At 39.9% G+C, this 16,637-nt stretch overlaps 1 protein-coding gene across 2 annotated transcripts in view; it reads right to left on the bottom strand.

Annotated features, from left to right (window-relative positions):
- Positions 1-16,637, bottom strand: part of EPAS1 (endothelial PAS domain protein 1) — a 178,608-nt gene that overhangs the window by 31,030 nt on the left and 130,941 nt on the right. For both annotated transcript variants that reach the window (XM_032770229.2, XM_032770228.2), the window contains 4 exons: positions 10,986-11,092; positions 4,057-4,204; positions 2,701-2,909; positions 2,155-2,345 (listed from right to left, as the gene is read on the bottom strand). In XM_032770229.2, coding sequence (XP_032626120.1) covers positions 2,155-2,345; positions 2,701-2,909; positions 4,057-4,204; positions 10,986-11,092 — 655 coding nt within the window. The remainder of the gene's footprint in view (positions 1-2,154; positions 2,346-2,700; positions 2,910-4,056; positions 4,205-10,985; positions 11,093-16,637) is intronic.

The following is a 16,637-nucleotide window of genomic DNA, read 5'->3' as shown; positions in this document are numbered from 1 at the left end:
GTCTGAGCTTATCCCCTGTGCCTCATCATGTCTGTGTTCCATCAACTGCTCAAACCCCCTTCTAAACTCAGCCAGAGTTTCCACCTGCATCTCCAGTCCTCTTATCTTTTCTTCCAGCAGCTCTATCAGGCGGCACTTCATGCAGACAAAACTCCTTTCAGGTGCCCCCTCCAGGACCATGTACATGCCACAGCTACCGCATCCAGTCATCCTCAGTGTGTCTCTACCTGCTGCCTCTGTCTCAATCATGCCCTTCCAACTCTGTGCCTGGCAGTTCAAGCCTCACACTGCACCACAGGACACCAACAAGGCCTCGGTTGCTGGCAGACCCCTGCCCCTTCCCTCTTCTGGCTTGTTGGTTTCTCTGCTTTAGCCTCCTCTGGAACCTCCCCCTGGAAACTCCCACTGAAACTCCCCTGTTAGCAGCTCTGGTTGCTGGCTCCTGTGCCGCTGCAGCTGTCTGTGCTGCTGCCTGAGTGCCTGGCTCCTTATATAGGACCCCTAATCAGGTAAGCCCCGCCCCCAACTCAGGGCTCAGCCTCTCTCCCAGCACACAGCCCCTAGCAGCCTGCACACACACTCACTCACACACAAACTCCACAATACAATCCACAAACTACAAAAACCTGCTCCTCCAACAGAACTCCCACTGAAACTCCCCTGTTAGCAGCTCTGTTCGCTGGCTTCTGTGCCCCAACCCCACACCGGAGCCTGCAACCCCAGCCAGAGCCCTCACCCCCCCCCCATACCCCTACCTCAGCCTGGAGCCCCCTCCTGCACCCAGAACGCCTCATTTCTGGCCCCACCCTGGAATCCGCACCCCCAATCGAGAGCCCATACTCCTCCCAACTCCCTGCCTCAGCTGGAGCCTCCTCCCATACTCCGAACCCCTCAGCTCCACCCCCCCAGCCTGGAGTCCCCTCCTGCACACCAAACCCCTGCCCCAGCCCAGTGAAAATGAATGAGTGAGGGTGGGGAGAGCGGGGCCTCAGATGAAGGGCTCAGCAGGGGGTGGGGCAAGGTTGTTTGGTTTTGAGCAAGTAGAAAGTTGGCAACCGTAACTCCAGAGGTCGCCACAGCTGGCCCTACGGGTACCGCTAAGGCAAAATCTCCGACGGCCGCGCATGTGGGCACACGCACACCTAGAATGGAATCAACATGATCAAGCACTCGAAGAAGATTATTACTTTTATCACTAAGAAATGGTGAAAAGTGTTGCATGCGATAATGATAGAAATGGTCTACCATATGGATATAGAGTACGGCTGCAAATATAGTGTAAAAATAAATTTAAACTGACAATGTGAGACATCCCCCCCTTAAATCTCTCTGAAGAGGAACAGGGTAAGCAGGGGCTCAGGCTTTCCTCTTCCAGCGTTTACAGAATAAATGGGGCATCCTCCAGGAATGGCCTGCTGGCTATGCTAAGTCAGCACTTTCCAACTGCTAGGAGGCGATTATGCTAGTTTAAGCAAACTAAATTCTCATGTGTTCCAGTCAGTGTCTACTGCCTCTCATTCAGTTGTGCACCATCCAGCTTAGTTCAGAGCAAACCAAATTTTCGATTAGAGAGTACACAAATGAATGGATGACAAACAGCGGCAGTTCACTGAGGCCCAGCACAGAGCAAGGAGGGACAGAGGAAATCCATGGTACCAGCCTGAAAAGCCTTAAGTGCCAGGACTGGTACATGTACCAGTAGTTGGGAACCACTGAAATATGGCTACAGCTTCTACCTAAAAAACAAATGAAGGTACTATGCCAGGATTTTTGTTAAAGGGATATTGATAATGGCTGCACTATCTAATAGCAGCCTTTTACTGGCTAATCCACCTAGAAGTAGTGGTGGCTTGGTCTAGTGGCTGTTACGTAGGATGTTTTAATGAGAGAAGACTAGTGTGAGGGTGGCTGGGAAAAAGGTATTAAGCACAGGGGCTAGACTCGATTTATTATCCTCATCATTCTGTTCAATGTGTATACAGTACAATGTGTGTATAGTTCCCTTGGTCACTTCATAAGTATGAGACCACTACTGTACACATGTACCTCCCACTGATGTCGAGGGGAGTTACATACAAAACATCACACTCCATTTATTTACCTTGCAGTTTGTAGATTAGATCATTTAATTTTCAGTTCAAATGTCTTTCTTACCGTTGAACAGCTGCTGTTGCTACTTGCACTTGGAGTACTACTGCCTGGTGCAACTTGGGGCACAGTAAATGATGGCATAGTCAGCTTTTCACTTTGGGGAGTATGGGTCTTCACTTCCACTGGCCACTGTTTGTTTAAAGTCAAAACAACAGCCTTGTTGTAGACAGAGGCTTCCTCAAACTTCTGTGTCCCTGAACAGACATTAACAAGATTTACACATTCTTTCAGCCTGACAATTCTGTTGTGCTATGACACATTAGCAGCTATTTAATAAATAAGCAAGCAAGCATCTTCCAGTTGCTATGTGCATGCTTCACATTCTAAGGTTTCAGTATAAATCAAGAAAAAATAATAGGCCTGATTGTCATCTGGCTCACAGAAATTTTTCATTGGTGTGAATCCTTTGACTTCTATGGAGTCACACTGGATTTTCCCAAGTGCAAGGAAGAGCAAGATCTGTCCCATTGTGGTTCTTTGCATTTGTTAAAACAAGAAGTATTTTCTGGTTATTTTTTATTGCATGCTGCTTGATGCTACAATACTAACCAAAATCCAGAGAAATAATGGCATCGCCTGGTGTGGGTGCCAACTGAGCAAGCTCCTCCGGTTCTTCCTTCAGTTTTGTGAACAAGAAGTCACTCTTCTCAGTCACTGGGACCCCATTATCAAAAATAGTATTCATTGTCAGCAGGTGAGGCTTAAACAGAGATTCCGTCTGGTCCATTGAGAATACAATGTCATTCTTCTCAATTTCACTAACAAGGCAATTAGATCTGTTAGACATTTTGCACTCTAAAACAAAGTCAGTGTATAAACAGTTAATGAACTGTTACAACTTTATGGCAAAGGCCAAAATTGCCACTAATTTTTGGTGCCTAATGTGAGAAAACTGGAGCTGGAATTGCTGAGCACCCAGAACTTAATTTGAAGCAAAGAGGAACTGCAGATGCCCAATAATTCTGGGGGATGACTCACCACTGTTACTCCAGTTTTATAGGTGTGATATTAATATAGTAATGGCCCAGATCAGTTTCACTCTACAAGATTGTAGGTTTTGGCCTAGTCTATGGCCACAATATTTAATTTTGCCAAGAGTAGATCACTTTGTGGTCCTGACTTTGCTGAGGAAAACTACTGTATATACTCATTCATAAGCCGAATATTTTTGGTAAAAATGTGACGCACCAACGTGCAGGAGTCGGCTTATAAACAGATCTACACCAAAATTTGATGATTTTAAACTCTATGGAATCATTGAATTGAATATTGAATACATTGTCGTCTTGTTTACCTGGAGCATCTGCAGGCATGGAGCCCCTCAGCTCCCATTGGCTGGGAATGGTGAACTGAGGCTACAGGGAGCTGAGGGGCTCCATGCCTGCAGAAGCTCCAGGTAAACAAAACCAGCGGCTTACCCTGACGACCAGGAGCCAAAGTTTGCCAACCCCTGAAATATAGGGTCAGCTTATGAAAGGGTCATACAGTTTTTGCTATTTTTACCTAACCATATTGGGGGGGTCGACTTATAAATGAACGGGCTAATGAATGAGTATATATGGTACTTCTTCCAGGTGATAGTTACAAGAGATTAGGCTTTTCTTTGCCCCACCTGGTAGCAAGCAATTATTGCAAATCTTCCATGCAGGTTTTATATCTGGTCCTCCCAAAAGACTAGAAATTATACTGCATGCAAATAAAAGCCTTCTGCAGGCATGTGTCAATAGATTTTGTATCAAACAGACATTATTGAAAGAAAAAGTCCAACAGTTGTGTTTGATCTATCTTGCTTGGCAAAGTTGGTTTCAGAATATCAAAGTAAAATACACCTTTCAAAAATTCCACTAATTGCCTGTGTTACAGTGTAGATGTTCATAAGCACTTTTGGGGTTCTGTATAACTTACCTCAGTACATAGTTGACAGAGACAATACACTGAGGTTGTAGGTTGCGTGTATTGTAAATGACAGTTCCCTGCGTCTCCAGCCATACGTATCCACCATGCTTTGCAAGCATTCGGTACTGGCCAGTTACTACTTGACCTTTTGCACACACTATCAAATAGGACAAAATATAAATAATGCAGCAGCATTTATAAGAATGCAATATATAAACATAGCACGCGGCTTAAGCCAGTAAAACTGCTGTTGAGTTCAAGTCATGTAACATGACAGCACTATAATTAAAGCTAGTTGCTAGTAACTGATTATCTTATTTTTTTAAAATGTAAATGTTAAAGCCAAAATTTTCAGAATTGGCACTACTTCTGGGGGCTCAGTGTGAGAGAGTTCAAGTTAGGTGCCCCAAATCGGTGGCTACTGATTGCATATGTATACTGTATGTAGACTAGTCTAAGGCCAGTGGTGAGCTGGAGCCGGTTCCCGCCGGTTCCCAAGAATCGGTTGCTAAAATTAGATCTCCATGGAGAACTGGTTGTTAAAGGGTCAGGGGGTGGGCAAAGAACTCCGGTCTGCAGGCTGGACCATCCTGTTGCTCCCAGGATTCCCATCTGGGGAGGCTGAGGCTCCCCCAGTCCCTCCCCTGCCCCTCCCCCCGTTAAATCAGAACTTTTTATAGGGAACCGGTTGTTAAGATTTTGGCAGCTCATCACTGTCTAAGGCCAAGCATAGGTGCCTAAAGTTAGGCTCCTCAGACCATATTTAGGCATCTAAAGAAGTGGACTGATTTTCAAAAGTGCGGAACACCCATCAGTTGCTTTTTATTCAGGTGTCTATGAATTTAGGAGCCCAACATTAGGTGCCCCAACCCCTTTTTAAAAAAAAATCTTAGCCTGAATTGTATATATTTTCCTTTCTCATGCCTTGGAACCTATGACATCAACTCGATATACATTCCTGATATATTTTGTTATTGTTGAAAATAAGGAGGCATGGCATTACTATGCTGACATTGCTCTTACAGCAAAAAGGAAAGAAACGAAAAACATTTTCAAAGCTTTCACAGTGACATAAATGAAGAATTATCAGTGGTACTGGTTTATCAGTAGAGAAAATGGAGAGTTGAATTGTTCTGCTTTTCTGGCTGTTTGGCCTATGCAATCATCATTATTTCTCTGTAATATTTCCTTTTAACCTGCCAGTTTCCAGCTAAGACTTAGATGAAGGTCAAACAATGCTTACAGGACAATGTAATACGTCCATGTTACTTCTGGGTTACACAGAAGACAGAATCAAGCTTTGTTTGGTTAGTAGCACACTGAACAAAAAAAGTACAGTTCAGATTTAGAGTTTGATCTGGATGCTTTATATATTGCCTAAATAAGACATCTATAGTACTCAGAGATAGGCAAGATGTTTCAGTGTAGAGTTCTTGGCACTTAAGAATTTAAGTTTTTAGGGTGCTTTACTTGGTGTCAACCTTCCATTTTCCGCAAGGCAGCCAATATGAACGGTATCTTCCATTCAAGCAACAGTCTTTCTCCCAACTGACAATAATTTTCTATCCATGTTAATAATAATATTGCAATCCATACTACCACACAAGCACTCACCATTGGGATTCAAGTTTGCCCAATCAGGCCCTTTTGGCAAAATTTCCCCTGTAAGCACCTTTCAACTGTAATAACGTTATTTGTTCTCAATTAAACTGATGTACTAAAGGCCAATTGTAGTTGGACTTGATCCTATTGTCTTTGCACAGGAAAAATCCTGCGTACATGACCATTGTAGAAACTATTGAAGCACAAGTCCTTCCTGCACAACCACAACAGAACTGGGCCCATTAAATTTCTGAAATAAAATAAGGTTAGCATACTCAAAGGTATTTAGGTGCCTAACTCCCTTTGATTCCAATGCGGGGCAAGCACTTAAGTACCTTTGTAAACCCCATTCTAAGTGTTCATGGATCATTTGTAGTGTTTCTCTTCCTGTCTCTAAAGTTTTTTTCCCTAGGAATATTTCGTCATCCTTCATTTAATTTATTTAGACTTTTTTAATTTACACAAAATATAAGATTATTGTTTTTGATTAAATATGTTTTTGATTAAATGTTGTGTGGAACAAAATCAAAAGGTTTTGCCTTTAGTATGTTTCAGAGACTGTTCTGCTCTGCTTGTGAAACATAATTACACTGGCTTCCTAATCATCAGCTCTTCAATAAGAGTCATAATAAGGGCGCCTGCAACATTACAGGAAAGCTTTTTACTGCTTTAATCTCCACCCCCCCACGCCCCAAAGCACATCATGTTCTGATACAAAGAGTGGCAGAACACTTTCTTTGGAGTAACACTATAAATTACTAATGCACTTGAATTTTGTCTTTCAGTTATCTAGCCATATGCCTTCAGTCTGACTTCCAAGTTGTTAGAAAGTTAAAAGCATTTTATTTTAAATACGTTACCAAAATATTACATCTCTATCTCATACAACATTAATTAGATCATCACACTGAAGAATAAACAAAAAATATTATCTTCAGTTACTTTTTGTTGCCTTTAATTGTTTACAAAGCTGCTTTTTAATTGTTGTCATACATTTGAAATAGACGCAAAATATGATACAACTGACTTGGTCTGTCAAACTTCTATGTACTTCCCATTGACAATTCTCAGATGGCCAGAGCCAGCTCCCCATGGAAGTCAATGGCAAAAATCCAATTGTTTTTAATGGGAAGACCCTAAATGGAAATAGTTCTAGAATATTAAGTGTTTACACAAAAGATTCACTGCAAAGCTATATTTTCCAGCCAAAGACAAAGATTTTCATCTCTTCCTCACATAACTGGTAAAAGAGTGGGTATGTTAAACCCTGCAAAATTAAATTCTAATCTTGCATTTGATGACATTCAATTAAGTCTTATACTGTATATGGAGCTATACTTGCAGCCAAGAACACAAACAGTACAATGGTTTATTTCAGCACAGGGTCATTACCTCATCTGAAAACAACATTACAGCATTGTAAAACTGCAACAAGTGTGTCAGCGGTGTCACCAGTAAATCGGGGAGTAGTTCTGTTTCCATCTTAAAGGCTTATTTTAGGTCTGTTCACTCAACCTTCAAACTCTTTTTTCCCATTCCTCATTATAGTGGTGGATTACCTTCTTGTAATGAAAAATAAATCTTGCTCTAGAACTCAATTCTTTTCTTTGTTTGGTAACATTACATTGTTGGCACTGATGTATTCAGAATCAGTGGGTATATTATAGTGTGATTATACTTGGCTCCTGCAGAAAGCATAGTTAGGTTAAATAAAATTTGGATGTCTAATATATTTAGCATGGAGTTTTATTTTTGTTTTGCATTTTAAATTATTACTTTGCAACTCTGCTAGGAGAAGAATTTTGTGAAGCATCGATCAAAACAGTTAGGAGGACTCTCCAGAGGAAATTGTATCTTGTTTTAATGTTTAAAAAAGGATAATTATGTGTCATCTTATATCTGATCTATTAACATTAGATTACTCAATGTGTGTTAGAAATCACAGAACATAACTCATGAATATCCGCCCAGTTTCTCAAAAGGTCACAAGGGCTTCCATGTTCAATGAGGGCTTGCTGGTGCTCAGGTGGCTGATTGTTCCTGGCTTGCTATTCATATGGCCCAGCCATAGAGGCTTCTTTAAGAAGTGCCTGGAGGCATTTGCCTCAGCGAGATGCAATGGGCCAAATTTTCTGGTGATGTGAAGTGACATAGCTCTTGTTGAGGTTATTGGAGTTGCACAAATTTACATCACCATAGAATCTGGGCCAATGCCTGTAAAGGGCAGAATGCATAAGCTATGCTACCCTCAGACTAGATACAGTATATATGCTTCCCCACACACCTTCAGAGACTGGGGCTACTCTTAGTATTATAGGGCCTGATCCTACACATTTATTACTAGATGTAGTGCTCACAACTGTGAGTAGCCCTATAAGGCTGCAGTGGGATTCTTTTTATATATAATCACTTCTGGGTCCTCTCCACTGATTTCAACATGCTTCTGGATTAGGGCTACGTGGAGGGCTTAAGTGACACACAGGCTTTATGCTGGCCCTGTGCATGGAGTCAATCTGACTCCGTTAGAACAAGGAGCAGCCTCAACTGGTGGCTTATTTTATTTCCTCTCCGGTGCGATTTAAATATAAACTGTAGATGGTCACTTTTATTGATCTCTGGGATTTAAAAACAATTTAATGCAACATAGCCACTGATTGCTCATGATGCCTCCTAATCAGATATCTCAGAATACATAGCTTGCCTGAGTGGAGACAATATCATTAATTGCTCACCTCTGTAAAAGACCTAATTTGTTTTGGGGAAACCAAAATTTGTGAAAAAAAGACAAAACCACATGAACGGATTGACAGAAGCAGGCTAATAGAGAACAAATACAACTGCTTCCTCAAAACATTCTGATTAAAACTAACATTGTTCTGCACCACAGATGAGTATCTCTGCTGTCAAACATTCTTATTAATGAACATCTGAGCACTTAACTTGTTGGGGATGGCGAGGTCTAGAACCCCTGCTGTTAGGGCTAATGTAACCCCTCACCCCTTTCTGGTTATGCAGTTGCCTGTTGAGACTGATTATTATGGTCTTTAAAAAAGTTAAAATCACTCTGAAAGGGATGTGGAAAAAGATGATCGGGGTCTATCACTGGATGCCCCCACAACATGACTGAGCCTTTCACTGTAAATGCATTTGGTAGACACATGTAGGGCCTTCATTATATTGCTATGAAACGTCAACTCCAATGCACAGATAGTTACAAAAAATTCTATATTTATATATTAGTCAAAAGACTAATCTTTAGGAGATAAATGTTAATGGTCACCTTTAATCAAGAAAAAGAGAGTTAGAAATTTAAAGTAAGTGCAAAGAGCTAGAGAAGACATGATGTAGTTAATTTCATCTACCAACAGCTTGTTTTATATTTCAAGGACAGCAATTATGACCTCCAAAAGACAGCTCAAAGTTTTATATACTAATTTGATTATAACTGTATATATTTCTGGTCATTATTATTTTCCTTGTGGAAACCATAAACTATGGTTGAATTTAGTGTTCCACAATTCATTCACGTGGTTAAATTACACACATGACACTCTTCAAATAGCTCATTATGTCATTTTTAATTTGTAAACGGAGCCAAGAGTTTGAGTCAGATCCTGTGGACTGCTGTTAGACTGCTATAGAACTGGATCGACACTTTGTGAAAATGACTATGACGTAAAAAACCAAGCAATTCACCTCACGTAGAGCACACAGGAGATGACACAAGGGAACAGTATAATGGTCCAGCTAGTTCGGTATCCTGTTTGCAAGAGAGGCCATATACAGGAGACACCTGAGCAATTATATCATCTTCATAGGGTTGTTTCCTGGCCCCCAGCTGGTCCAAACTGTTATATCCTGGAGCATGAGAATTTGGCACCTTTGTATTTCTCTAACCTAGCTAATGTAATGGCATTATTATTTGCATTATAGCAGCAGCTAGAAGCCACAGTCAGGATTCAGGCCTCATTATATTAAGCACTGCACAAGAAGATCTTACTATCTAATTTTAGGAAAAAAGTAACAAAAAATAAGGCAGGAGCAGGGGAAGGAAGATGAAGGAAACGGTTCTGAGAACATGCAGATAATTTAATTTTTAATCTTACTAAGCGATGTTTCTCAATAGTATCTTCCATCAGCATAGGCACAGGTTAATTTTATGTCATATAAAATTGGTTTTTTTCCCCCTTGTTTTTGTTTGTTTTGCTTGTTTCATTGAAAGCTCCCTTGTTTCGGCATTATAGGATAAGACAAACAAGAGTGGTAGTCTGCATCTTTTATGCATCTCTAGCAATCTCCTTTCATGTGTGTTTCTCTACTAAATAATCTTTGGGATTTTAAAAATTCTCCTCCTATGGAACTCGCTTACCCCCAGTCAATGCTTCATCATATTCTATGACCTCTCATGATCATTTCAAAATGATCATATCAGGAATGAAATGAGATGATCATAAGCATACACAACATTCACTGTGAAGCATTGATTTATACAATGGCATTATACTTTTCTTCCATATAATTCTCCAACCTTCTGACCACCATTGTCTACTGAGCAGATGCCAACATTTAGCTGACCATGTCAAGTAATATGGAACCCAACTAAGTATAAAAAGAGTTAAAAAAACCTTCCTCCCGATATATATTACCTTGTATACTGAATGCCATCTTCCATCTATTTCATTTTATTAGGTCCTGTTGGAGTTTCCCTACAATCTTCCCTACTCCAAATTAGCCTAAATATTTCTGTGTTTTTTCCAAGCTATTTGTTTTGGGTGGGAAAAAGAAGTAAAGTGATGGGGACAGGAGGAAAGAGAGAAAAACACTGAACAAGATAACTTAATAGAGCTTTTTCTATTTATTATATTGGACACCTGTGTCTAATACTGATCACTGTGGTATGCCACTATTTACTTCTTGCCATGCTTAAAATTGACCATTTGTCCTTATTTATGCCTTCCCAATATTTATTGCTTGCTCTTATCCAGCTTTTCAGCCTCTCAACTGAATCCGGTATCATGAGTTAACTTAGAAAAAAGGGTGTGTCCAAGAATGAACATCCTGCAAATGGAACTAGTTTTGTTTCTAATTTAGAGTGAAATTCATCTAAAGGGCCAGCCACAGGGCTTCAATGGGACATAGCAAAAAGCCAATGCATCACTTAAGTTTCACTTTGAAGCACTAGTGCAATCCCTTTGCATTTCTCTCTCACAGAATACATGCAAGATATACACAAGAACTCAACAACACACCAATGTGCCTTTATGTTTGCAGCTTGTTAGTCAGGTACATGCATACCGTGTTTTATGTACAAAAAAGGACATATCAACATGACTTACAGTTCTGATGGCTTTTAGTCATATTTTCTGAGTCCAAGGCATGATAGAATTCATATGCAGAACGGCCCAGTAGCTCTTCTGGGTGGTATCCAATCAATTCAGTAATTCTTGACCAAGAAGAAAAAGGTTTAATTAGATATCTCCTACTCTACAATGTCTATATACATTTTAAGTGCTGCCATGAATTTAAGTCCTTATAGCAATAGAGCTGAAATGTGATGTCAATTTCTTTTTGGAACATATTAGGAAATATAGTATTCTTAATAATGATCTGCTGTTACCATACTTAGGGTATATCTACCCTGCCATAAAAGACCCACAGCACAGTCACAGCTGGCCCAGATCAGCTGATTTGGGCTTATCCAGCCTGAGTTGGAATGTCTACACTGCTACCTTTAGCCCTGCAGCCTGAGCTCCGCGAGCCTGAGTCAGCTAACATATGCTCTGAGATGCGGTGCCATGTTTTGTTTTGTTTTAATCAAAGTGTAAACATACCCTTTGAATACTTTTATCATTCATTTCAATAGCTGATTATTAAGGCAGCCATTAAAAACACTATTTTCTCCCAAAGGTTCCATAACAGTTGGAAAACTCACTACAAGCAAATCACTGCTTATAAGTTGCCTCACTGTCTATTACTCCAGATGGGCCTGATCCTCCACACCTCCACACTAGGAGCAGTGTGTGCAAAGAATAGAAGGTCCTGCTCTCTGGCTATCTACTCTGCTTGTATAATTCTTATGGTTTTGACATTAAAAACTGAACTGTAGCAAGGGATTAGCTCATTGCTTTTGGTATTTCATTTATCAAAGCAAATTACACAGTAAACTAATGCCAGGAGAGAGAGATTTTAAAGAAATCAGCTGCTCTGCTTATTCAGTAATGTTTCTCAACAAAAAATCCATGAGGATTTTTGGACTGTGTTACTTGGATCAGGAATCCACAAACTACACAGTGTTTACACAGATAGAATTGTGAAAGTCTGATCTCAAAAATCAGAAATTTCTTAAAGGACCTAAGTAAGTATTTAGGAAAGATTTAGCTTGGGACATCAGAGAAATAAAAAAAGTCTTCAAAAGGAGAAGACATATCAAAATAAATATTTACAGGCTGGGGGGTTAATTTAAATAAGTGTTTCCTAAATTAAATTTGAAGCGCATGTAACTGTCACATGAAAAATATTCAGGAATTCATCTATTAAAAACAGGAAACAAAGTAGACCTCAGTTAATGAGAAAACACCTATATACATCCAACAGCAAAGTCACATCTACTGCAGCGATTCTAAGAAACCATTATAATTTATTGTTTCATCCATAATACTCCTGGGTGACTTCTTCTATTCTTTAAACAAACTGCAGTAAAAACTGGGAAATTAACAGACAACAACAAAAAACAATTGACTAACTCCTAGGCTGTCATAAACATTACAAAGCCAGGAAATTCAGACTTCAATGAATACTCAGTCTCCTCCTTCTTCCTGTGTAACTGCCATTAACATTAATAGTTACACAGGCCTAAAAGCAGCACAACAGAGAGCAGAATCAAACTCTCAGTTTCGTATACATGTGCTTAGGAGGAGTTGCTGTTGGTCTGAGTGTTTTTCCAATGCTCTAGGGAAAAGAATGGCCCAAGTCATATACATCATAAAATAGGTACATATAAATACTGCAAGAGCCACGTTAATGTGCAAGGCAGCCACCCCCAAGCTAGGATCACAAATAAAGTATGTACATTAGTACACCTCTACCCCGATATAACACGACCCACTATAACACGAATTTGGATATAACGTGGTAAGGCAGTGCTCCGGGGGTGGGAAGGAGGGAGGAGCTGAGCACCCCGGTGGATCAGAGCAAGTTTGATATAACGTGGTTTCACCTATAACGTGGTAAGAGTTTTTGGCTCATGAGGACAGAGTTATATTGAGGTAGAGGTATATATGGTTTGATAGCTGACACTGCTGAGTCAGGTGCTTTACACACATAAACATATGGTCCACATCTCTTGTGACCCCTTTATCTTGTCCCAGAAAAATCCATATGCCAGATTTTGATTTCAGTTGGGATGACTCTAGATTTACATTGGTGTAAATAGGATCAGGTCTGGCTCCTTTGTGGGGAGCCTACAGAGCTGTTTGTCCACAGATTTGGGGGATCCATGATTGGGGTGGATAACTTGTGCCCTTCACGCCCCCCCTTGCTAATCATGGATATCCTGACGAGTGCATATGGAAAGTGCTCTGCCAGAATTTGGTTCTGTAATTGCCACCCCATACACAGGATAAGAAATTCATCCTGTTCTATGAATACACAAGTAGCCACCAATACATTGAGACTGCTTGTTGTAAATCATGTTTCTTTAAATATATCAGAGCGGTGTGGGCTTGAAAAACATTGTTTTCTATTAATTTGCCTAGTCAGTGAACACATACAGCATTTCAAGCCCAACATTAAAAAATCATGAGTTAGGTCCCCCCCAGATTATGAGAGAGGCTTAAGAATAAGATGATTTTAAAATAATACATTTGGGGGTCCTTTTTGTTTGCCTTCTGGTTTCTGAGCCTTTACAATGTACTTGGGTCATGTTTTCAAGCTTTCCTCTGCAACTAGGAGGACTAGAAGTTTACTTTTTAATTAAAGCTGAAATTCTCATAGGACCCAGAGCTTTAAATAGAATACCAAACATCATGAGACCCACAATGTAACTGTTAATGCTGCAAATAGGCTATATAAATAAAAACAATAATCAAAGTCTGCTCTGTCTTCAATGGAGATGCGTTGGTATAACCGGCCACAGAATTTGGCCATGTGCACCAATCTGAATGTGTAATCCTTAAAAATTTTGAACCACTGGTACAGAATCAGTAAACAACCCAGGTGGGATTGCACCCCATCACCTGGGGCAAGTTTTTAAAATTCAGTGAGTTTGGGATTTAACCCTAGTCTTCAAATATAGATTTAGAGACAGGAGAGGAAAGAAAGAAAGTTTATCAATAAAGCAAGGGACAGACACTGATCTCAATTATACCAGTGTAAATAAAAAATTACTCCATGATCTTCAATTGAGTTACACCAGAGAAATGGACATGAGAGTCCCTCATGCTGTAGTAATGCATAATTTTGTCTGCAATTCAAACATGCCATTTTTAGCTAGCTGCATGCTGGTTCTATGGATTTTAATCCCCTAACTCCTCTTTCAATCTGTTTCTAGCTAACTTCTCATTACAAAAATACCCTTCCTGTAGTTCCATGTTACAGCACTACCTCTTGTAAGTATGAGCCTCCAGTGAGGATGTCAAATTGAATTAGATTAAATGTAATCTTTGGATTAACTGTTGTGTCTCTGGCAATGGGCGTGTCAATGTCATTTTGCTGAGATCAGCTAAAATGTACAAACAATATATTAAAAAAAGGTCTTAAGGCTGAGTATCAGAGAACTGCATCCATGTTGTGAAAGAACAATATCGAACAGACAAAAATTCTAAACATCCTAATTCACAGTGAAATATTACTCAAGTATTAAAGTTTTAAAATAGCTATTTTTTAAAACTGACTAAATCAACCGTACTCCCTTGTTAACTAATCTGTTAACAGTTCTAGGCTTCACTGCATTTCTCTTTAAACCCTGTCCAATAGTTAATTAACTATACTTAATTAACAAAATTTGAAGCAAGAGATTTTTCCTTTTTCTCTCCCCTATCAGAAACTAAAATATGTTAAAAGAGCTTCAAAGATATATATTTTTAAAAGTACCATAGTATGCACTACAGAAATTCTGTATCTTCTAGTTGTTACAAGAGTAACCTTTACTTAAAGTTGCAGAACCATTTCATGCATTTTGGGAACAGACAGGGCTGGCGCTGATAATTTTCAAAATCTTAAAGTTAAAGGCTACAGCCTTTGCAGAGATAAAAAATAGATTAGCCAATTCCATGCCGCATTATGCACCAGATGTGATGCCAAATGTGCCACCAGTGCTGCATCATACACAGCACATAACTTCATTTTAAGTTACTGGGCATTTTGTGAAAGAATATGGTGTGCAGCAAATAGGTTGAATATATTTGTCAAAAACACTATTACGGAGCTGCTTTAATTTAGTTTTTGACAAAATCCTCCAGATACTCTGAATAGCTTCCACAGGAATGTCTTTATCATACAGAATCTCAGATGAACATACAGAGCACAGAGCAAATTGTACAGTAGCAAGCAGTTAGCTTGAACCAACCAAACATAAAGGAGGAAAGCATTTTTCTGGAAGTGTGATGTGGGAAGGAGGGAGAGAAAAGAAAAACAGAAGAAGAATATCTGTATGTATGCTCTATGGGACTAATCAATCTTTACACAAGAACCAAGAAATCCTTATTACTTTGGGTTTCAACACTAGGCAGAAAATTATTTCTCATTCAAGCTTTGGAATGACTAAATAGCTCATTTTATTTTAGTGTACTTTCATCTTTGAGATGAAAAGGGGAGTGAAGAAAGGATGTGTTCTTTCCCTTACACACTTTGGAATCTTCTTCTTAGTATTCCTGAACTGTGCGTTTAAGGACATGAAAGATGGAGTGTATCTCCACACAAGATCGGATGGGGAACTCTTCAACCCTGTCCAGACTTAAGTCAAAGGCCAAAGTAAAAAAGGTGCTAATCAGGGAAATTCTATTTGCTGATGATGCTGCCTTGTAGCCCACGATGAAGATCTACTACAAGAACTCATGGATCACCTTTCAAGTGCCTGTCAGGCATTTGCTCTTACCATCAGCATTAAGAAATGGTTGTATTAGGACAGGGGGGGGGTTCCACAAGATCCCTTCAATCTCTAAACCGCAAACCACCAAAGCAGTCCAAAAGTTCAGCTATCTAGGTTTCTACCGTGACCACACAACCTCTTCACTGGATGAAGAAACTAAATGTTCGGCATTGGAGGCTGCCACACCTTTCAGCAGACAACTAAAGGAGCAAGGAAAACTCAAGTTAACCATCAAAGACGCAAAATTGGTAAGTGTACCGAAGCTTGGGCCCTTAGCCCTCTCATGTATGGTGGGGAAACCATTGGACAATTTTTTACGCTCATTCAGGAGAAGTTTTAAAACAAGGTTCCACCTACGCTGTTTACACCGCATACTCAAATCAAAATGGCAAGATAAAGTCAACCAGTGCAGAAGTTCTTCAAAGGGCAAATTTTACCAAGTGGGACAGCCCTGCTCAGCCAAAGATGATTGTGTGGCTGGCCATCTGAGAGATTGGAAGACAAATGTATCCCGAGGGGACAATGCTACATGGCAGGGGTTGGTGTGGTGTGCGAGTCTTTATTTATTCCACTCAATTTAAGGTTCCACGTCCAGTAATACATATGTTAATGTTTTAGAAGGTCTCTTTCTATAAGTCTATAATATATACTAAACTAATTGTTGTAGTAAAGGTAATAAGGGTTTTAATGTTTAAGAAGCTTCATTTAAAAATTAAATTAAAATGCAGAGCCACTGGACTGGTGGCCAGGACTGGGCAGTGTGAGTGCCAAGGTTGCCTACCACCTGCTTACGGGAACCTATCAGAAGAGAACAAGAACAACAGGATGTCCCATAACTTCACTATTAAAGACCATGCAAGTGAATATGAAAGGAATTTGGAATTGATACCTGACGCGTATG

This window comes from Chelonoidis abingdonii, chromosome 3, assembly GCF_003597395.2.
Source record: "Chelonoidis abingdonii isolate Lonesome George chromosome 3, CheloAbing_2.0, whole genome shotgun sequence".
Taxonomy (NCBI): Eukaryota; Metazoa; Chordata; order Testudines; family Testudinidae; genus Chelonoidis; species Chelonoidis abingdonii.
Note: the sequence above shows the minus strand (reverse complement) of the source record. Positions and strands in the feature narration are given on the sequence as shown.